This window comes from Neofelis nebulosa, chromosome 6 (genome assembly GCF_028018385.1).
Source record: "Neofelis nebulosa isolate mNeoNeb1 chromosome 6, mNeoNeb1.pri, whole genome shotgun sequence".
Classification (NCBI taxonomy): Eukaryota; Metazoa; Chordata; class Mammalia; order Carnivora; family Felidae; genus Neofelis; species Neofelis nebulosa.
In genome coordinates this window covers 34,574,874-34,599,720 of record NC_080787.1, presented here as the reverse complement: position 1 = coordinate 34,599,720, position 24,847 = coordinate 34,574,874, and the positions used below count along the sequence as shown (strand labels likewise).

General features: G+C 37.4%; 1 protein-coding gene across 1 annotated transcript in view; it reads left to right on the top strand.

Annotated features, from left to right (window-relative positions):
• Window positions 1-24,847, top strand: part of TSBP1 (testis expressed basic protein 1) — a 181,847-nt gene that overhangs the window by 97,426 nt on the left and 59,574 nt on the right. The window contains exons 31-33 of the mRNA XM_058736135.1: window positions 1,335-1,355; window positions 10,597-10,617; window positions 24,508-24,528. Coding sequence (XP_058592118.1) covers window positions 1,335-1,355; window positions 10,597-10,617; window positions 24,508-24,528 — 63 coding nt within the window. The remainder of the gene's footprint in view (window positions 1-1,334; window positions 1,356-10,596; window positions 10,618-24,507; window positions 24,529-24,847) is intronic.

Sequence of the window (24,847 nt, the reverse complement as noted above, 5' to 3'; positions counted from 1 at the left end):
GGTGACTGCTTAGGGGTCATCACAGAATTCTGCCTATCACAGGAAGGAAAAGGAGGTGAAGTATTAAGTGGAAGAATAGGAAGGCCTCATCTTTCAGAGTTTAAAGTTAGTAGATACGATATAAAACTACAGTCGGGGTGCCTGGATGACTCAGTTGATTGAGCATCTGACTTCAGCTCAGGTCATGATCTCACGTTCATGGGTTCAAGCCCTGCATCAGGCTCTGTGCTGACAGCTAGGAGCCTGGAGCCTGCTTCAGATTCTGTGTATCCCTCACTCTCTGCCCCTCCCCTGCTTGTACTCTGTCTCTCTCACTCTCAAAAATAAACATTTTAAAAAATAAAAAATCAAAAACCTAAAGTCAAGAAATCACATTTTAAAAAAGCTATTTGCTGCAGAAAGAGCCTACATTTAAATATGAAATAGATACAATTCAGGAGAACAAATCTGATTGCAAATGGCTGAGGTGAGGAACAGATGTTTTTTTGTTATAAGCATGCCACATTAGTGTTTTAAAATGTAGGTTTTATTATTATTCATGAATGGTAATGCCAATAGTAAAGACGAGAGATGACTGCATTGAAAACAGTTTGTTTCTCACAGCTTCTCAGTGCCCATGAAGAGAGGGCATGCCATGCCAGGCAGGGCCACATGGGGAAGCGCCAGGGTCATTCAGGGGGCATAAGGAATGACGGGGGAAGGTGGACAAGAGTTTTTACTATGGTTTTCAGGGGAGGAAATGAGCAAGATGTGGAAAGCAAGCTAAGCAGGTTTAGGAAAAATATAAAAGGCACAAACCTATAAAAAGTTGTGTAGGTTTGTTTGAATAATTTCAGCAGGCTGCAGGGTATAGTAGTTGCCACTAATTGTCTAAGTCCTGGCCTCCGGGAGATTAGGGCACACAAATAGTGGGCCAGGGTGTAAGAGCCCAATAAGGGAACAGGCTCTGGATTTGTTAGTTTGCAGATGAAAGTGTGCTGGCAGGAGAATTAATTTTAAGATCTTTAGGAATTGGCTAGACACAGAAGGGGCAGTTTTTCCACAGTCACCAAGTCCCCAGATGTCTAAGCATCAGAAATACAGAAAATAGAGAGGCATGATTAATACAATTAACCAGTTTTAAATTTTGAAAATATAGCACTTTGATTACAACAATTATTTAATGTATTTAATTAATTAATTAATTAATAATTAAATAAATGTATTAAATGTATTAATTAATAATACATCTGATTAAGTCAATGCTGCACTGTACTCACTATGAAAAGTCTATTGGAGAAACTAGTCTTTTTTGCAGGATCAGATAACAATTTTGTGTTTGTTTTGTGTTTCAGTTAAGACTCCAGAATCCAGTGGTAAGCCAATTTTCAAACTTTCACATAGGCTTCAGTCTCCCAGATAGAAAGAAGCCTTCCCCCTTTGCAGGTTGTCAAACTAAATTTACAGTTTTTTCGTTCCTCTAGACTAGATTAGAGAATGAAAATGTTAATCTCCTCTCAGGCAAATTACACTTAGGTTATTATTTATATTCTAGGAAAGACCCTGGACCTATCAGGGTCTTTCTGTTTCTAATCTGTAGGCTCCCTTCTAGAGTTTGGTTAAATGGCTAAGAAAATTATAAGCAGCACAAACCTGTAAAACCGTCTAGGAAAACAAGAAATACTGCAAAAACTAACTGCAGAGAAAAGAAAAATTTACACAGAAAAGCTGGCATATAACACAGCTCTAAAGATTACTTACATGGGCATGATATTAATAACATATTAATATATTTTTTAAATGTGACATGTTCTATTTGTTGGAGAAATAGGAAAAGGAGAAAGAAGGGGGAAAAGGGTAGAAAAAGAAGTGAAACCTTGGTTCCCACAAGAGGAAACTAGTGTACCTTGTCCAAATTGGAGAAATCATAAAATATTAGGTAGGGATTCTAGAACTAAATATTTGTCAACATCTTCCTCCCCTTAACACACAAATCATGAAAAGGAAACTGAGGATAAGATTTGATGGGCCAGAAGCCTAGTGTTTTAATTTATGTGAATTTAATTTACATAAAACAATTTGACTTTAAATATAAGTACATATATTGATACATTAAAAATTAAACTTAAATACAACTCATATAAATTTCACATTCTAGTGCATACCTTTATAAAGATATAAAGCAAAATTAATCTGCTTCTAATGAGCAAACGCCACCTAACACTTATTTGCCATCCTGTTTCAGTTATGTCTTCCAAATGTGTCAATAAGTTGATTTTCAAATACTATGTGCATTTATTACCAACTTACATGGGGGTCTTGCATTCTCTGGCTGTCGTCATGTCTACCATTGTAAATTCTTATTTTAGAGAAACAAAGAAAATGGCAATCTCATCTCTAATTTAGCTAAATGTTTGTTGTGTTTGTTTTCCCGGAAACAGCTCAGAACAAAGCAGTAAGCTCCTTTTCTGTCCCTTATCTCTAGTACGCTTGGCTTCTTCGAAAGAGGTATTTTTTCTCCAGAAATTGAGTGTAACAGTCTTATCAAGACATTCATTAAAAAAATATAATTGTGAGATTGAAGTTACACATGAAAATTTGAAAAACTTAATTTTCCTTCCTGAATTCTGAAATCACTCTACATTGAGAGAAAGTATAGTTTTGAAAGGCAAAACTTAAAAGTCTAAAAAAGTGACATAAACCATAGGTAGATGAAAATTTAAAACAAATGTTAAAGCATTGGGATGCCTGGGTGGCTCAGTCGGTTGAGCGGCCAACTTCGGCTCAGGTCATGATCTCGCGGTTTATGAGTTCAAGCCCCGCATAGGGCTCTGTGCTGACAACTGGGAGCCTGGAGCCTGTTTCGGATTCTGTGTCTCCCCCTCTCTCTGCCCCTCCCCTGCTCATGCTCTGTCTCTCTGTCTCTCAATAATAAAAACGTTAAAAAAAATGTTAAAGCGTAAACAGCTAGATTAGTTATTACTTATATATGATACACAAAAAACTTATAGATGATATACAAAACACCAATCCTTAGTAAATTCAAGAGGCCTAATCATAAACAGCACAAACCAGACTGACCCAGGATTATCAGGTACCAGGTAAGATTTAAGCCAGAGATGTAAAGATGTGGCTAAGGAAAGGATAATTTTGAAAAAATTGTTTAAGTAGATCTATATAAATCATCTCTTCCACCAGGCTTCCACTCTGGTACCTATAACATACCAGAGTAGAAGAAAAGGGGTTAATCCTAAGGACAGGTTGAATCAAAGGAACTCTGGCTACAAGGCCTCTATGTACAGGTAAAAACAGAGAAACATCCTGATAACAGAAAACAAAATGTACTGAAAGAACTTTGACAGTTTTATTGTCCATACCTAAGGAGGATACATGACTCTTCAAAGGAGAAAGTGAACTACCCTAGAAGAAAGACCTACAGATTCTGATATTGGGGATTACCCAGAGAAAGCCAACTGATTTGGGTGACAATCATTATCCATGCGCACATGATCAGCTATTTAGAATTAAATTCTTCAATATGAATGGACTTCCAATGATCACTAGATACTGCAGAACAGACTCTACCTTAAAAATGAAGAATGAGGGGCGCCTGGGTGGCGCAGTCGGTTAAGCGTCCGACTTCAGCCAGGTCACGATCTCGCGGTCCGTGAGTTCGAGCCCCGCGTCAGGCTCTGGGCTGATGGCTCGGAGCCTGGAGCCTGTTTCCGATTCTGTGTCTCCCTCTCTCTCTGCCCCTCCCCCGTTCATGCTCTGTCTCTCTCTGTCCAAAAATAAATAAAAAACGTTGAAAAAAAAAAAATTTAAAAAAAAAAAAAAAATGAAGAATGAATTATACAGAATATAGGTAATTAGAGGAAACCAAGAAAATTCAGCAAAACAGTGAAAAGATTTTTTAAAGCATTTTAGACACCTAAGCAGATACTGATCTTGGAAAAAGGGCAGGATGATATAAAAAAGTGACACTCAGAGAACAAAAATGAGCTACAGAATATTAAAAATAGAAGCAAGTGACTTAATAATATTCTGTAAAATGGTTGGAATATAATGTCAAAGAAACTTCCAGAAAACAAAATGAAGCAAAAAAATATTTTTTTAAAGCAGAAAATAGAAATAAAAAGAAAATTTAAAAAAAAAAATCAGTTCAAGAGGATGTACTGCACAATAATAGAAGTGCCAGACAAGAGATTTTTTTTTAATGGTGGGAAGAAAAAAGGAAAAACAGGTATGAGAAAATCACCTTGATTTTAATACCACAAGAATCAAAATTGAAAAAGCCCACTAAGGTCCCTGAACAATGAACAGTGAAAAAAAGGCACACATCAAATTACAGCATGTGTTCTCAAAATATGCTAGGAATGAAGAAAAATTGACACATATAAAAGAGCAATCACAATGGCATCATATTTCTCAAGAGTAACCACGAAATCTAGAAAACAATGGAGCAAATGCTTCTCAATTCTAAAAGACTCCCAACGGGTTAATCTGAACCCCCAAGAAATCTATCGAGCAAATGTAAACATTGAATGATTTACGGTCTCAAAATTTTCATCTTCCATGCATTCCTTCTCCAGGAAAAACTGGAGAATATACTCCATCAAAACAAACAATGTAAACCACGGAAGAAGAAATCAAGAAATCTAAAAACATGCAATTTAGTACAGAAGGTCAAAATGTGGATTCCCAATTGTTATGGTCTTTTGATGTCAAATAGGCTAGGGATGATCCCAGTTCTTCAAACACTACTCTAGGTGTTGCTGTAAAGATACTTTGTAGATATGATTAAAGTCTGTAATCGGGTTGGCTTTAAATAAGAGAGACTATCAGGCTCTGGGCTGATGGCTCGGAGCCTGGAGCCTGTTTCCGATTCTGTGTCTCCCTCTCTCTCTGCCCCTCCCCCGTTCATGCTCTGTCTCTCTCTGTCCCAAAAATAAAAAATGTTGAAAAAAAAAATTTAAAAAAAAAAAAAAAAGGGGCGCCTGGGTGGCGCAGTCGGTTAAGCGTCCGACTTCAGCCAGGTCACGATCTCGCGGTCCGTGAGTTCGAGCCCCGCGTCAGGCTCTGGGCTGATGGCTCGGAGCCTGGAGCCTGTTTCCGATTCTGTGTCTCCCTCTCTCTCTGCCCCTCCCCCGTTCATGCTCTGTCTCTCTCTGTCCCAAAAATAAAAAATGTTGAAAAAAAAAATTTAAAAAAAAAATAAATAAATAAATAAGAGAGACTATTCTAGAGAATCTGGGTGGCCCTGATTCAATCAGTTGGATGGCCTTTAAGAGCACAGCTGAATGACAGCCAAAGCAGGAATCAGAACAGTCTGACTCTCACAGATCTAAGACCTTGGCTAGTTGATAATGGTGTCCCTAGAAAAGAAATGGACAGTTTTCTGGATTCTTACTTTATCTATATTAACGTAAGAGTTCTAGGTCTAGCGAATAGAAGTCCAACTTGAATCACTAAAGTGCAAAGCTCCTCAATGAGTTCTCAGACAGGAGCCAGTTTGCAGATCTAGAATTCAGAGAATGAAGTGGAGACCAGATCCCCTTGAGGACAGACCTTGCTATATTGCCAAGTGTTTAATATTAATCTTTCCTCAAGCCTTTCACAAAGGGACCTAGGGCCAATTTCCAGAAATACTCTATATTAGGGAAAGGGAAATAATCACTTTTCAGGGATTACTGTCCACTAGCTCTGAACTGACGCTAATTCTTAAAGACCCAAAACATCACTATGGTCATCAGTCAGAGTAGGGGCTTATGAAGGTAAGGGATTAATGGATTTTAGCTCAGGTCTATCTCACAGTGGGACCAATGGGTCCCCAAATCCATCCTATGGTTATTTATCCAATTTCAGAATGCACAATGAGAATAGATATATTTAAAAACTTGTCAGAATTACAATATTGGTTCCTGTGGAGTAAGGACTATTATGCTAGCAATGGCCAAGAGGAACCTACTAAAACTGCTCGCTGTACCTAGGAAAATGGTAAACCAAAGGCAGTACCACATTCCCAGAGGATAGCAGTCATTGTTGCCACCGCCAAAAACTTGATCCTCATTTAACTCACCTATTTGGCCTATGCAGAAAATTAACAGGTCTTGAAAAATGGAAGTAGATTATCATAAATTTAATCAAATAATGACTCAAACTGCAATGCTGTTCCAGTTATGGTTTCATTGCTTGAACAAACCAACACATCCCTGTTACCATGCAGCTACCAAACTGCCAGGTAATTCTTTTTCTCTGTACTTCTTAGTAAGGACCACCTGAGGCAGTTTGCTTTCAGTTGACAAGATAATCAGTATGCTTACACTGTCCTACTTCAGTTCATGTCAACTCTACAGCCCTGTATTATAATTTAGTCTGCAGGAACTGTCATCACTTTTCCCTTCTCTAATGTAGTTCGTTATATTGGTGACACCATGCTGACTAGACCTGGCAAATGAGGGGAAGCAACTACTGTAGATAAAACATAAGTAGGTCAGAAGTAGAAAATAAATCCAACAGTAATTCAGGGGCCTTCCATCTCAGTAAAATTTGATGGGGTGTAGCATTGTGGGCATGTCAAGATAGATCTTCCATGGCAAGGGCTAAGTTGTTGTCTCTGGACCCTCCTACCAATGGGAAAAAAACAAACAAACAGAACACAATGCCTAGTGGCCCTCTTTGTATTTCAAAGGCAACCTGATACCCATTTGAGTGGGCTACTTCAGCTCACTTACAGAGTGATCTGAAAAGCTGCTAGTTTTGAGTGGGCCCCAGAACAAGTAAAGGCGAAGCGACAGATTCAGGCAACTTGCACAGGGAACATGCCATGCAAGTTGCTCAGCCACCTAGGCTGTATGATCCAGCAGATATGATGTGCTTGAAGTGGTAGTGGTAGTTAGTGGTAGAAAATGCTGTTTGGAGCCTTTGGCAAGCCCTTAGGATTTTAAAGTAAATATCTGCCATCCTCTGCAAGTACTATTCTCATTTTGAGAAAAAGCTTTTGGATTGCCACTAAATCTTGGTAGAGACCGAATATTTAACCAAGGGCTACCAAGGTGCCATGAGACCTGAGCTGCCAATCATGAACTGGCTGTTTGTTGTCTGAACCACCAAGCCATAAAGTTGGACATGCACAATGGCCCTATATCCCCTTTCTGAGATGTATTTGAAGGCACATGAAGGGAAGTCCTTCCAGTGGACAGAACTTCGAGCAGTACACCTGATTGTTGAATGTGTCTGAAAAGGGAAATAGCCAGATATAAGAGTCTATGTAAATTCGTAGGCTGTGGCCAATGGTTTGGCTGGATGATCAGGGATTTGGAAGGAACACTGGGAAACGGATAACAAAGAAGTGTGAGAAAGAAGTATGTGGATAGATGTCTCTGAATGGGAAAATAATATAAAAAGATTTATGGCCCATGTGAATGATCACAAGAGTAACCTCATCAGACAAGGATCTTAATAAAATGGATAGAGTGAACCATTCTGTGGAATACCAGTTATCCTTTTTTGCCCAGTAGGATCATGAACAAAGGGATCATGATGGCAGGTTATGCATGGACTCAGCAACATGGATGTTTCCTCACCAAGGCCAACCTAGCTATAGCCACTGCCAGCTGCACAATTTGCCAGTAGGAGAAAATAGCACTGAGTCTATAATATGACAACATGCTATGGGGGGGTTAGCCAGCTACCTGGTGGCATGTTAAATGCACTGGACTGCTTACATCATGGAAGGAGTAGCACTTTGTTCTTACTGGAATAGATAACCGCTCTGGATATGGTTTGTCCTTCTCTGTATGCAAAACACCAACAGTGGATTTTCAAAATGTCTTATCCACCACCATGGTTACCACACAGCATTGCTTCTGATCAAGAAACTCACTTTACAGCAAATGACGTCTAACAATGGGCCCCTTCTGAGGGAAGTCACATATCCTTTCATGTTTCCCATCATCTTAATGCAGCTGGCTTGACAGAGGAGTTTAAGGTATTTGAGGGTTCAGTTACAGTGCCAACTAGATGACAATACCTGGTCTGGCTGAGGTACTGTCCTGTAGGATGTTATACATACTCTAAATCACTGTCCAATATACAGCGAGGAATTAAATGGAATTGGCTTCACTGACTATTAGTCCTAGTGATCCACGAGCAAAAAGTTTGCCTTCCATCACCATGAACTTGGGCTTTGTTAGTCTAGAGGTCATAGGTCCAAAGGAAAAAAATGCTTCCACAAGGATACAACAATTCCACCGAACTGGAACTAGAGAATACTGGAACTAGAGAGCTACTTTGGGTTCCTCATGCCTTTGAATCAAAAAGCAAACAAACGGATTATTTACTTTGGCTGGAGTGACCAATCCCAATTACCAAGGGGGAACCAGGCTGCTACAATGCAATGGCGGTAAAAAGATCTCTTAGGTATCTCTTAGTATTACTATACCCTCTGATTTAAGTCAGTGGAAAACTAAAACAACTCCATGGAAGCAGGACTGATAATGGCCCAGAACTCTCAAAATGAAAATTTGGGTCACCCGGCCAGGAAAAGAACAAAGACCATTTGAACTGTTTGCTGAAGGCAAAGAAAATATGGAATCAGTGGTGGAATAAGGTAGTTATCAATACCCACAATAACTACAACCATGTAACCAGTTGCAGAAACAAGGATTATGAGTATTTTTTCCTTATTTTTTATGTTTATTTATATACACATTAACCAAGTATTTTTATTTTTTATCTTATCCACTTAACATCTAATACAAGATAGATTAACAAAGTTAAGTTAATTTCACAGAATTTAATATCAAAGAAGAGTGAACTACACCCAAGGACCTTGCACACTCTTCTGGGGAAAACTGAGCATGTTTTTGGTTGTATGCAAGTTGTATCATGTGAACTGGAAATATATAACCTTGTTATTATCTTTAGTAGGAGATTAAGTATAGTTTAAGGTAATGTGTATTGGTGCTAAAATGACAAGGAATGGACGCAATTGTCTTTTGAGGCTTCAGTCCCAAATTATTCAAACATGAAGCGAAGTATTGCTGGGAAAGTATTTTGTAGATGTGGTTCAAGTTCATAATCTAATTCCAAGTAAATCTGAGTGGGCCTGATTCAATCAGCTGAAAAGCCCTAAGAGTCCATCTGAGGCTTCCCTAATGAAAAAGAAATTCCCCAGTGGACAACAATCTCAGGCTGAGCTTAAGTATTTCAGCCACCCCCAGCAGATGGCCTAGCTTTAAATTTTCAGAATTGTCAAGCCAGCCCACACAATCACATAAACCAATGGTTTACAATAAGGCTCTAACACACACACACATATAAATACACACACAGATAGGCACACACACTGCGGAATATTACTCAGCCATGAAAAAGAATGAAATCTTGCCATTTGCAACAAAATGGATGGATCTAGAGGGTAAAATGCTAAGCAAAGTAAGTCAGAGAAAGAAAGGCAAATACCATATGGTTTCACTCATATGGAATTTAAGAAGAAAAACAAACTAACAAACAAAAACAGAGAGACAAACCAAAACCAAAAACAAAAACAAAAACAAAAACAAAAACTCTTACATACAGAGAACGAACTGATGGTTGCCAGAAGGGAGGTGGGTGGGTGGGTGGAAGGCTGAAACAAAGAGGATTAAACTACACTTAATAGCACTGAGAAATATACAGAATTGTTGAATCACTGTATTGTACACTTGAAACTAATGTAACACTGCATGTTAAGTGTATGTCACTAAAAGAAGAAAGAAAGAAAGTGGGCATTTTATTCTCTTTCCTTCAGAAATCCACTAAAATGACTGGCAAAGAATAATAAAAGGCATAAACATGAAAAAATGCTCAACGAAGTCTCCCAAAATGTCAAGAATCAACTGGAGAGAAAAGAAAACTTCGAGTAGGAAAGCTCTTATAATACATTACTCAATAATGAACATTATTTACATGGTCAACATTATGTACATAGTTATATTGCTAACACAATATACTGATTTACCATAAAAACTGAGCCAGGCTTATTGGATAAATAGGGAGAGGGGAAGTGAATTGAGAAAGGGTATAAAAGGAGGTAAATACTTACTGCCCATAGTTGAAATCCAACATCCATTATCCAAATTTGAGGAATCATGAAGTATCATACAGACATTGATTGTATCACTAAATATTAGTTCTAGAGCACCCCCCCCAGTTAAGTGTAAGTTAAAAGGAAACAGGAAGTAAGAAGGGATGGGTCAGAGAACTGTTGGTTTTATTTACATTAAGTAATTTGACTTTTAAAATAATTACATGTACTTTGATATAAAAGAAATTAAAAAATTCATGTAAATTTTGCATTCTACAGATTGATTTTAGAAAGATATTAAGGAAAGCTAATCTTCTAATAGACAATCAATGTATATTTTCATTTTCTATTTCAGTTGTGACTTCAAAACTTGTCAGTTAGTTCTTTCAAATCTCAGATATTCTATGCTGTCATAACATCCTACAAGAGATTCTTGTATACTTTGGCTATCATCCTTAATAGCTTTGTAAATTTGCTGTTTAGAGAATTAGAGAAAAACAGTAATAACATCTTTAAGTTAGCCCATATGTTTTTGTTTGTTTCTGTAGAGACGATCTCAGGACAAACAGGTAAGTTCCTTTTCTATCTCTTATTGCTAGTATACTTTGGTATCTAAGGAATGGAAAAAATATTTGTTCTGATAGCAACTGTCATAACAGTTTAAATCCCGTCATTGTAAGTATTACTGGGGTACTGAAAAACTTCATTTTCCTCCATGCACTCTTGGAAACATATTCAATTGAAAGAAAATATTTTTTAAGGCAAAACTATGATATCTAAGAAATAGCAACAGAAACAAGCAGATGAAAATTTGAAACAAAACTATTACACCTGAAGAGCAGACAGATGAGTAATAATTAAACTATCCACAAAACATGAATCCTAAGCAAATTCAAGAGGGCTAATGGTAGACAGTAGAATGAGAAGGCTCAGGATTTCCTGGGACCAGGTAACATTTCAGTCAAGCATGTTAAGGTGGATATTAAGACTATCCACCTATTAAGAAGGTGGATGATCAGCTGGTAATATGTTAAAATAACTCTATAAAATCATCTCTTCCATTCCTCTCAATCAAGCTTCTACTTTGGTCCCACACTGCAGAGGAGAAGAAAAATGGTGTATGCTCAAGAGAGGTTAGATCAAAGGAACCCTGGATACAGGGAGTTTCCATACATTTAAAATCAGGATGATATCTGACAACAGAGGGACAAAGTAAGAGCCAGGTCCTACACCTGTTCCCAATGTACTCAGAAAACTCAGAAAGTATAGATAACCCATGTTTGGAGAAAATGAACTACCACAGGGAAAAGACTGATTCTTTTTTTTTAATGTTTATTTATTTTTGAGAGAGATATAGCGTGAACGGGGGAGGGGCAGACAGAGAGGGGGACAGAGGATCTGAAGCTGTCAGCACAGAGCCAGATGCGGGTCTCAAACTCATAAACCATGAAATCGTGACCTGAGCCAAAGTCAGATGCTTAACCGACTGAGCCAACCAGGTGCCCCAAAACTGACTGATTCTTATATGAAGGGTTGTTCAGAGAAATCTAACTAGCCCAGGTGGTGATCTGCAGCCATGCGCACATTTAATATAAATGGACTCTCAAGGATCATAAGACTCTGTAAGACAGACTTTAAACCAAAAGACCAAAATTAAGCCATCATAAAATAAATAGGAAATCAGGGAAATCAAGAAAGTTTGGAGAAAAATGTTGACCTAAAAATATATTTAAGATACATGAGATAATTCGCTCATAAATCAAGAGTAAGGTGATATAAAGTACATTCAAGGAAAAAGAGAGGTAGGATATTAAAGGTAAAAGTGACACAATAATCTATAAAATGGCTGTAACATGATACACATATTTTTAAAAGAGCTTCTGGTGGGTTGGTGAACACAAGGAAGAAGCGCAGGAAGGGCAGTGGGCCCCTTCCCACATACCTTGCCCTGCATGTCTCTTTCATCCAGACATCATCTCCATTCAATGGGGACATGCACCAGCAGATACAATTTCATTACAGAGGATACTACAAGACTGGTAACTCCTTGAGGGAATAGATTTTTCTTCAAATCCAAGTGGCTACTAGTAAGGAGGAGAGTAGTGTGGATAAGATTTCTTAACATGTACCTGAAAAATCCTTTTAGCCAGCATTGTTATTAAGAGAAAAAAATCCGAAATTAACATTGCCTCTGCAAATCTGTGACATAACAAAGGAGCAGTCTTTGGTAACAAAACAAAACAAAACAACACAACACAAAACGTCCAGAGAGGCAAATGAAATAAAACACAGAAGATGGGAATAAAACAAAGTAATGGCTCCAAAAGATCTGTTCTTCTTTAACAGGAGAGCAGGACATTTGTGAATCAACAACAGAGTGGTATGAAAAGCATATTAGAAGAAAACAAGAGGTGTAGGATATTAAAAATATGAAAGAACTAAATAGTAATATTCCGTACAATGCTTGGAAAATGATGTCAGTAAAATTCTACAAAGTCAACTGAATAAAAAAAAAAAACAGACAGAAAATAGGAATTAAGAGAAAAGAAAAGAACAATTTAGGAAGATTTACTCCACATTAACAAAAGTACCAGTCATAGAGCAAACATTTTTTTGATCAAAACAAACCATTTTTGTTGGGGGTTGGGGAGAGAACAGTCACCCAGATTTTCATACCATGAAAGTTAAAATTGAAAGAGTCCACCAGGGCTCTTCACAGTAAGTGGGGAAAGGCACACACCAAGACATCGCATCATGTATTTTTGGAACACTGAAAATAAAGAAAAGTTCACAAATACCAGGGATCAGGATTCAGAATGGCATCAGATTGCTCAATAGCAACAGTCAAAATTAGAAAACAAGGGACCACTGTTTTCAAATTCCAATGTAAATAATTCCAATGGAGAATTCTGTATCCCCCATAATCTTATCAAACAAATGTGGTCAAATGGTGTTATTTTCATAAATACAAGGTCATAAAATTTTCATCTCCCATGGCCTCCTTATTCAGAAGAAACAGGTGAATGTACTCCATGAAAACAAAGATATAATCCAAGGAAGAGAAACTCAAGAGATCCAAAACACATGCAATTCAATACAAAGGTTAAATTGTGTCTTCCCAGCTCATTAGTGACAAAAATCCCAAAATGACTATTATTCTGCAAAAGATTGAACAGTACTGTTGAAATACTGAGAAATTTATGGAAGATGTCTTTGAAAGACAAGAAACTGGACAGATGCTCAGATGTGTTTCAACAAATTAAAAGACTATACACTTCAGGCATTAATTTTGGAGCTACATTAGTGATTACTGCAAAGAAAATTAAATGAAAAAATAAAAGAATATAAATTCTCGGTAATGCTAAAACTTTTTGAAGAGCTGAAGTTCTTTACTGATAAGTTGGTGGCACTTTAATACTATTTATCTGGTTACAGTAAGCAAACACAGAACAATGATTTTTAGCAGAAGTTGTCATATGCAAAATGAGAAAAGTGAAGCATATGGTGTAGTAGGTTCAAAAAACAGCTACATGGCATCATGTAGAACCTACTGAGATGTCTCATTTTTCACTCCTAATACTGGTAAATTTGTGTTCTCTTTTTAGCATTCTTGCCAGTGGGTTAATACCTTCTTTAGTCATCTTTCAAAGAACCAATTTTGGGCCAAAAGAAAATATTGAGAATAAATTAAAGCATATCAGAGTAATACCACTTACAGAGAAAAGATCAAACATCTGCATAATTGATATGCCAGAGGAGAAAAGAGAAAGAACAGGGACCGGGGAATACTGTAAGAAGGAATTTCCCAATACCAGAAAGATACGCAACCGCATCTGGTAAAAATCACTATAAACTCCAAACTAGATAAATTTAAAAACAAAATAAGATCTAGGATACCAGAATAATACCGCTAAGAAAGTTAAAAAGCCGGTCTTAAAACCTTCAGAGTATACCTTCAGATTGATAAACCGTAAGATTGACAGCTCTCTCCTCAACAGTAACCAGAATAAAAGAAAATGAAACCTTCAACACACTGAAAGAAAAAAACTGCCAACATTTAATTACATACAAAACCTAAATATTGTTAATATGAAGCTGAAATAAAAGCAATTCCAGGCCAAAAAAAAAGTAAAATTAATTACAAAATTCCTTCTAAATCTCCTAGATTAAAGTTCCAAAACTGCTGTAAGGAATATCAAACCTGAAAAGGTAAATACACAATCTGAATAACTACTGACTGCAAAACAATAACATCCTGAGGGTTTTTAACATAGATGCTAATGTTTATATTTGTGTGTAATTAAAATAAATGAGTAATAACATATAAGCAGAGACAAGGATAAATAAAGTGTGCTTGTTTTCTACAGAGATAAAAATACTAATTTTATCAGACTTTGATAAACCAAGGTTACAGTTTGTACTCTCTATAGTAACAACTAGAAAAATACTACAGTAATATAAAATATAAAGCTAAAGAGGCAGAAAATGAAAAAATTAGACAGTCCACCAGTAAAAGAAGAGAAGACAGGAAAGAGAAGGAATTAACCAGTAAGGGAGGGAGGGAACAAAGCTGAGGAAGGAGAGAGAAATATTACAGGTATTATGGATGGAAAGCATGTAGTAAGATGGTTTTAAAGTCAATTATACCAATAATTCCTTGAATTACAAATGGATCAACTGATTCCATTTAAAACACCAGGATAATCAGACTGGATTAAAACACATATTTACAAGAGACAAATCTAAAATATAAGGACGGCAAAAGGTTAAATTTAAAAGATGGAAAATACCACAGAAACTCTAAAGAGAGTAGTTATTGATATATTAATTTCAGGAATCTAAGGCAAAAAGCATTAGCGATTAAGATAAACATTACACGATAACAGGTTCAACTGGCCAGAAAAATACAACAATTCTAAACTTGTATACCAGGGGCCCCTTGAACACCTGCAGACCCTGCGCGGCAGAAAATCTGGTTCTAACTTTTGACTCCCTAAAAACTCAATAACCTGTTGAGCTGCAGCCTCATCGATAACATAAATAATCAAACACATATTTTGTATACTCTATATTATATACTATATTCTTACAACAAAAGTAAGCTAGAGCAAAGAAAATGTTATTAAGTAAACCAGAAGGAACAGAAAAACGTGTACAATACTGTACCCTAAAAAATCCGGAATAGAGCCACGGCAGGCGAGGAACAGAGCCGCTGCCAAACCACGAGGCCAGAAACAGCCAACTCCGGGGCCTCCCTGGGAAACTCGCTCGGAGCCCCACCTAACAGGCGAGGGCAGAGCAGTGGCTCAGCGGGCGGTGTGGCAGCAGTAAACCAGCGGCGATGAAGGAACTCATGCCCCCCACCCCCCTCCCCGCGCCCAGAAGGCCCGGCCAGCAGCCGGCGCCGAGCTGGCCCCGCCCCTCGCTGCGCCTCTCCCGCCGCGGCAGCCCCAGCGACCCGGGTGACCCTGGTAGCCACGTTCCCCGGAAGAGGGCCGGGATAGGCGCCGCAAGCGGCCGAGGCTCAGCTTGGAGGGCGCCGCCACGCCGTCGCTGGACGTCTTGCATTACCGAGACTGGTGAAGCGCACAGGAGGCTACCACTACGGAGCCGTCCTCTGAAATTTTGGCCTCAGCGCACCTGCACACCTTCACTGCAACTGCAGGATTTGCGAGAAGCAGGATACACACTTCATTGTCCCAGCTCCTGAAGGGGAGCCCGGATAGTAACTACATACACAGTCGGCACTCTCAAAGCGCAGCACACCTTCTGTGTAACAGATGTGACGTTCAGAGCTTTTGCACTCACCACTCAGACCCTGGAGGTTTCCCAGTCGCCCCACAACGCCAGATGGGGGCACCACCCAGAGTGTGGTCATTGAGAAATTCAATAGTAGAAACTGGGAGAATACAGAAAGGGCCACAAGACCATGAAGCTCATGTCTAAACAATGAGCTCCTGCTTCTCCTTTACTGAAAAGGAGGAATAATTGGGACCAACAGCTTTGATGTCCACACGGCACCTCGGGGGTGCTCATCCATGTGGCTGACCCAGACTTCTGGTGCCATTGACCCATTGCCGTCTCAATTTCTACACTTTGCTCCAGCTATCAGTTTCTTTAGGCAGCTCTTTGTCCTTCCTCAGCCCAAATTTTGACGGTAGGCTAGTTGACATACTTCTTTCTCTTCCCAACTTTTGTGTGATCTTTTAGAAAAATAAATATTTTTAACAATAGCAAAAAAAAAAATCCGTGTGTAAGTGGACCCATTGTAGTTCAAACATGTGTTGTTCAAGACTCAACTGTATATATAATAGCTTAGTCTCATATATAAAGCAAATCATGAAAGCATAAAAAGAGAGCAATCCACAATCATTTGGGAGATTTATATGTTTTTCTTTCACTGACTGATAAAATGTGTACTTCCAGGCACAAACAGAATAGGAAAGATTTTAACATGATTAACAGATTTGATACTGTAAGTGTATATAAAATCTTACATCCTACAACAGCAGAAGGTATATGATTTTCAAATAGAAACAGAACATTAAAAAAATGACCATACGCTACACCATAGATGAAGTCTCAACAATTTTCAGAGCAAAAATTACAAAGTATTTTTTCTCTTACATATGTCACCAACTTAGATTTATTCTAATAATCCAAGATTGCTTTATCATCCAATATCAATCAATGTGATTCACCACATATGTTAAATAGAATAATACTCCCCCTTACCCCAAACACGTCCATGTCCTGATCTCTGGAACCCCTATGATACCTTGTATGGCAAAAAGGACTTTACAGATGTGATTCATTTGGGATCTTGAGATGGGAAGATTAGCCTGAGTTATCCAGCTGGGCCCAATGTAATCACAAGAATCCTTATAAGAGGGAGGCAGGAGGATCAGAGTCAGAGAAGAGGCACAGAATGATGCACTTTGAACATAGAAGGGGCCATGAGACAAGGAAAGCAAGTAGTCTCTAGAAGCTAGAGAAAGCAAGGAAACAGATTCTCCCCTAGAGTCCCCAGAAGAACACAGCCCTGTCAGTGACATGATTGTGGCCCACTAAGCCTGACTTTGGAGTCAGAACCTCAGGGTTGTTAAGTCACTAAATTTGTGGCAATTTGTTACAGAAGCAGTAAGAAACCAAAACACCACAGATTGGTGTATTGGGGGGAAAAAAAACTTGTTTAGCAAACCAGAAATAGAAGAGGACTTCCTTAATCTGAAAAGGCTTTTTAAAAAACTTCAGGCAATCTCATATTTAATTTCAAAAACTTTTAAGTTCTTCTCAGAAATAAAAAACAAGGATGCCCAGTATTATCTCTTCTAACCAAGTAGACCTGGAGGTCTGAACCATTCAATGAGATTTTTTTAATGAAATATAAAGCATTGACATTTGAAAGAAAAAAAAAATCAACCTCATTTTTTCAGACAATATGATTATGCATATAAGAAATCCAAAAGACTCCACAGATAAATTTTTAGAATGAATAAGACAGTTTAACAATGTTGCTAAATACAAAGTCATTATCAACAAACTACTATTTTTATACACATGTAAAGAAAAATTAGAAAATGAAATTTTAAGAAATAATACCATGTATAGTAGCATCGAAGTAATAAATACCTAGACGTGAATCTAATAAAAGGTGTGCATAGCCTCTACATAGAAAACTACAACACTTCACTAAGAGAAATTAAAGAAGACTTAAATAAATAGTAGTCCTATTCATCAATTGGAAAACTCCGTATTATAAAAATGATAATATTTCAAAGCATAAACTCTAGATTCAAGGTAATCAAAAACCAAAGAAGTTTGGTTTTGTCAAAAATTACGGATTCTAAAACATACTTATCAAAAAGTATCAGTTAAGGGGAAGCAAAGAATCATGGAGTACAAGACTTAAAGAAAAGCAAGCAGGAAAACTTAGATTCTATCAGGTATTGTCTTATTATAAAGCAACTGTAATTAAAACAGACTAATATTGGGGTGAAGACAGACAAATGGATCAGGGGAACAGAAATGTGGATTCAGAAACAATTCCATGAATAACTGAAAACAATTTTATGAATAAGGTGTTGCCTCATAGTATTGAGACAAGGAAAGTCTTTTTTCAATAAATAGTACTGGATCAATTTAATATCAATAGGGAAAATAAACCTTGACTCCTCATTAATGTAACTAACTTGTCTCATTTGCTCTGAACTTTTCTGGTTTGGCACTGAAAGTTTTGCATCCTAGGAATTCCATTCAGTTCCTGGCTAACTGGGATGGTCACTCAATCTGTAAGTCACATCATACACAAAATCCATTCTAGCCAGATTAGCTCTAAATGTGAAAAGTGAAACGAAAATGCTTACAGAAGGATTACATAGAATAGCTTGATGACCTTAGGTTAGGTAAGAGCAGAAGACAAAAAGCAGTAACCCTAAAAAAGTGATGTTGATATATATTAAAAGTAAGAACTGTTCATCAAAAAGCACTTCCACAGTTAAAGGGGAAGACACAGAGTTGGAGAAAATATGTATAACCCATACACCTGAAAATGCACCAATATCCACAAAACAAAGGATTCTATAAATCAGTACGAAAAGGATAGATAGCTCAATAGAAAAATCACCAAGAGGTTTGAAAATGCACTTTACTAAAAGGAATATGCAAATGGTCTCAAGAAAATAAATGAAAGAAAGCATATAAAAAGGAGAGGTGCTTAGTAGCTTAGCCATCAGGAAAATACAAATATTGATCACAATGAGATACCTTACACACTTACGAGGATGGCTACAATTAAAAAGATGAACAATTCCATGTGTTGCTGAGAATAGGAAGCAGTAGAAACTACTGCTAATGGGAGTATAACTGATATATTTATTTTGGGGGGAAAAAAGGTATGATACTATACACTAAAGTTAAACCACTTTATGACCAAGAAACTCTACTTCTAGATTTATCCAAAGCTTATTAGCTATATACATTGCATACCAAGATAAATGGGCAGAAATGATCAAAGTAGCATTATTCTTAATAGTCAAGTACTAAAAATAACCCAGGATTGCCTGGGTGGCTGAGTGGGTTAAATCACCAACTCTTGATTTCGGCTCAGGTCATGATTTGCGGTTGGTGGGATCTAGCCCCACGTGGGGCTCCAGGCTGACAGCACTGAAACTGCTTGGGATTCTCTCTCTCCCTTTCTCTCTGCCCTTCCCCCGCTTGTTCACGTATGCTCTCTCTCTCTCCAAATAAATAAATAAACATTATATTTTATTATATATATATATTTATTATATAAATATATATATTTATTATATACATATATATATATGACCCAAATGTCTACCAACAGTAGAAAGGATAAATAAATTGTGGTATATTCGTACAATGGAATATTATATCACAATGAAAATAAACTATACTAAAAAGCAATAGCAGGAGAATCTCATGAACCTAATGTCAAATGAAAGACACTAGATCAAAGGGGGAAAATGGGTACTCCATGATTGCAGTCATATAACGTTCAAAACCTATGGTTTTAGAAGTCAAACTATTATTACCTTTGGAGGAAGGAGAGTGGAGTCAGTGATTTGAAGATGCCTGAAAGATGAACTACCATTAATTGTTCTATTTCTAAATATGGGTGGCGGTTACATAGGTATGCTCACACTGGGATACTTCATTGATAGAATAGGCACAGATATAGAAAGAATAGATATTTCTGATGTGGGCACTATTCTCTCTGTATTTATACTTAAATACAGAAGTTTTTAAATTTTTGTTTAACGTTTATTTATTTTTTTGGACAGAGAGAGACAGAGCATGAACCAGGGAGGTTCAGAGAGAGAGGGAGACACAGAACCCGAAACAGGCTCCAGGCTCCGAGCTATTGGCACAGAGCCCGATGCAGGGCCCGAACTCACAGACCGTGAGATCGTGACCTGACCTGAAGTCGGACGCTCAACTGGCTAAGCCACCCAGGCGCCCCTATACAGAAGTTTTTTAAAAGATGGAATTACACGAGATGTTTACTACAAAACACATTTTAAAAACTTTTACACTTGTTACTATTGCAGAAATAAAAGCTAAATAATTTAGAAATCCACGTAAAGTTTATAATGTACTTCATAATTTTTTTTTAATTTTTTAACGTTTATTTATTTTTGAGACCGAGAGAGACAGAGCATGAACAGGGGAGGGGCAGAGAGAGAGGGAGACACAGAATCTGAAACAGGCTCCAGGCTCTGAGCTGTCAGCACAGAGCCCGATGCGGGGCTCGAACTCACGGACCCTGAGATCATGACCTGAGCCGAAGTCAGACGCTCAACCGACCAAGCCACCCAGGCGCCCCGATGTACTTCATAATTTTTACCATAAATTATCATCAGAGAAAACTATATTCCATCCTTGGGAAACTTAAAATATTCTATTTATTTGTGTTTATGTTTTAGTTCAGAACATAGCCACATGTTCCTTATCTCTGATATTCTATAGATTTGTGTACATGAATTTTGAACTCTGATCATTACCAACTTCAGTCATAAAACTGGAAAAGTATTAAAGTGTTATTCAAGTTTACTTTAGCACTCTAAACATATATGTTTTCCTCTCCTCCATCCTGAAGCCTTGCTAAAATTATTATAGTAGAAGGATATAATGGGCCATAAATTCACACAGATAAACCAAGTAAAGAAAAAGAGAGAGAGTGAGAGAGAGAGAGAGAGGCAGAGATAAACTTCACAAAAATTTTTAAAATTAGTAAAAGAAATAAGGAAATGTGACCAAGTATACTTTTTTTGGCTCAAGAGTGAAGGGTATTTACATAGACAAAAGAGCACTAACACTGACTATTGACTTAACCAAAAATTATGACTAGGTGACACCAGAAGAAAAAGAGAGAGGAGCACGTGAGTGGCAGGTAGAGTAAGATTAAAGACACATCAATACATAATAGTAAATCAATAAGTAATCTGTAAATTTGAAGAATCAAGAAATATCAATTTAAGAATTTTAAAAAAGATGAAAATGATATCAAAAAAACAAAACAACATCTAAAAGATTTGGAAGTGTTCTCCTCCAAGGGGAGGGAATTGGGGATATGAAATCATGGCCACGGGAAATGGGCCTAGGAAATAATGGGCCAAGGAAACTTTTAATTTTTAAAGCCTATATACATTTAGTATGAAAAATTCTATTTAAAAATTTTTTCATGTGGGGCACCTGAGTGGGTAGGTCGGTTAAGCGTCCAACTTCGGCTCAGGTCATGATCTAACAGTTTGTGAGTTCAAGCCCCACAATGGGGTCTGTGCCGACAGCTCAGAACCTGGAGCCTGCTTCAGATTCTGTGTCTCCTTTTCTCTCTGCTCCTCCCCTGCTCACACTATCTGTCTCTCTCAAGAATAAATAAACAGCAAAACACTTAAAAAAATTTTTTTCACGTGAATTTTATATTTTGCTGTAAAAAAGACTAGTAAGATACCTGTATTGTCCTCTTCATAGAATAACATTTATTTATCTTACTTGTATTTGTATTTCAGTTAAAACTAAAGAACCACTCATAAGTAAGTTCCTTTTCTGTTTCTCATATTATACTGGTCTCCTAGTTGTTTGAAAATCATTTTGCTCTCTCTGATCATTATTTCTGGTTTTAAAAATTACCCTGAAAATAATTCTTCAGAAGAAAAGAAAGTCTTCTTTCAATCAGACTATGCTTAGTCTTTTATTTTTGTCTGCACTTTAGTTAAGTCCCCACAATCCATTACTCAGTTCCTTTTTCAACTTTTATCTCTAATGAGCTTTAGTCTACTGATGATGGGAAAGGCTTTTTTTGCACCCTCAGGCTTTTACCATCTCCAACTGCAAAACCACAGAAGAGTAGAGTATTAAAGTGGGCTTCAGGAGGAAACAATTCAAGCACATTCATTTCATCCACTCCTAGGAGCACAGAAAGTGACAGCTAAGGCAATAAAATGGCATAAAACCCAAAGGACCAATTAAGCAAAAAAAAAAAAAAAAAAAAAAAAAAAAAAAAAAAAAGAAAAAGATTAAGTATTGGCAATACAAAGAGTTGTACATTAAGCACAATATAACCACAATGCAGTATATTCCTTAGCTGTGGAGATATGCTGGTGATACATTATGACAATGTATCACTGGATATATTAATTTATCAAAAATCATGACAAACCATATTGGGAGGATTGGAGGAGGGAATGTGCATGGTGGGGGAAAGAGGAGACAGTAAGATTTAAAAAGTTGGTAAGAAAAGAATACAAGGGGCGCCTGGGTGGCGCAGTCGGTTAAGCGTCCGACTTCAGCCAGGTCACGATCTCGCGGTCCGTGAGTTCGAGCCCCGCGTCAGGCTCTGGGCTGATGGCTCGGAGCCTGGAGCCTGTTTCCGATTCTGTGTCTCCCTCTCTCTCTGACCCTTCCCCGTTCATGCTCTGTCTCTCTCTGTCCCAAAAATAAATTAAAAAAAAAAAAAAAAAAAAAAAAAAAGAAAAGAATACAAACACTAACTCAAAAAGATAAATGCACCCTTATGTTTATTGCAGCATTATTTACAATAGCTTAATTATGGAATACATATATGCAAACACACATACAATGAAATACTACTCAGCCATCAAAAGCAATGAAATATTGCCATTTACAACAACATGGGTGGACCTAGAGGCTATAATGCTAAGTGAAGAAAGTCAGAGAAAGACAAAATACCATATGATTTCATTCATATGTGGAATTTAGATATAAAACAAAAGAACGAAGAAAAAAGAGACAAACCAAGAGGCAAACACCAAACTATAGACGACAAATTGATAATAACCAGAAGGGAGGTGGGTAGAGGGATGGTGAAATAGGAGAAGGGGAATACAAGTACATTTATTGTGATGAGCACTGAGCAATGTATAGAATTGTTGACTCACTAGGTGGTACACCTGAAACTAATATACTACTGTATGTTAACTATACTGGAATTAAAATTTATTTTTATTTTTTAAATTTATTTATTTTGAGAAAAAGAGAGAGAGAGAGCAGGGGAGAGGCAGAGAGAGAGAGAGAGAGAGAGAGAGAGAGAGAGAGATTGAATCCCAAGTAGGCTCTGCACTGTCAGCACAGAATCCAACACAGGGCTCAGTCTCACCAACCATGAGATCATGACCTGAGCAGGTATCAAGAGTCTGAAGCTGAACCGATTGAGCCACGAAGACACCCCTGAAACTAAAATTATTTTAAAAATTTCAAGCCTGGTAAGAAGTCAAAAATTAAGACAGAATTTTATAAAGCAATGCAAAGCTCTATAAATATGTTATTTAGAAAAGCAGACATAAAAACTCAAGAAAATAATAATAGAATGTTAAAAGTGGTTCCTTTCAAAAGTGAAAAATTGGAAAAAAAGGGGTGGGTCAGGATATTGCAGTATTTCTTATGTTTATAAAATGAAATGAAGTTTTAAAATATATATTACTTTCATAAAATTAAATTTTAGAATCAGGTGAAGTTTTAATCTATTGCATTTTTAAAGGATTTAGGAAAAAGTCTAATCTCCTCTTAGAACAAAAACACCTATATCTCTAAGTATTGTATTTCAGCAAATACAAAGGAACCCAGAGAAAGTTCCTTTCCAAGTATACTTTGATCTTCTACAGTGTCTGAGGGTTTTCATTTCTTGTTTTTTTAATTAAAAGAAATTTTTAATGTTTATTTATTATTTTGAGGGAGAAACACACACAGAGCATGAATGGGGGAGGGGCAGAGAGAGAGGGAGACACAGATTCCCAAGCAGACTCCAGACTCTAAGCTGTCAGCACAGAGCTGATGCGGGGCTCAAACCCACGAACTGTGAGATCATGACCTGAGCCGAAGTCAGATGCTCAACCAACTGAGCCACCCAGGTGCCCCAAGAGGCTTTCATTTCTAACCTTCCACATGTTTAATATTAACTCCTATCTCCTCATTCCTCAGAATTCTGCTGTATTGTTAATATTTTTAAATGTAATTATTTCTTACTTATAAAAACAGTGTGGAATAACATTGGTCTGTAAAAGGGATTCTTAAGAAAGTCAGTATAAACCAACACTTGCCATTTGGGAAACAAATGTGTGTAAATAGAAAAAAATCATAAAGGGGAAAAATTTTAGGGATATGAAAGAGACTACTAGGCAGATGGAGAAAAGTGAAGGCTTTTCTCCCCATGAAATGAACTCTAACCATTTATTCTTCCTGACTGTAGTTTTTCCAGGCTAAGGACCATGGAATCCCATAATGGGTTGGTTCAGAATTACATGGGGTACCAATCTCTTACGATGTCACGGTCACTCATGGAGAAGAAATTGACCTTCTGTAAATGTCCCTTTTTTTATGTTTCTACCAGAGGAATATTACAAAAAGTAGTTACTAACCCACAAAATACAGCACTAATCTTTCTGGGCTAATTCCTGTGTATTTGTTTTCTCTTTCAGAAACTTGTTCAACATTCAGCAGTAAGTTGCTCAGTTCTTACTCTTTTGAAACATATGAGAACCAATGTACATCCTAACCATTTTCTAGTCTGGCTCTGAATAATCTGACACATGGTTCTCTATTTCCTTTGGTTTCATATTATATAAAGTCATCTGTACTCATTTTGAATTTGAAAGACAAAATCACAATGACTGAACAAAAGAATAGATGCAAGAGAAATCTCTCCAGGAGTGCCTGGGTGGCTCAGTCAGTTAAGCATCCGACTTCAGTCCAGGTCCTGATCTTACAGTTTGTGGGTTCAAGCCCCATATCGGGTTCTGTGCTGACAGCTCAGAGCCT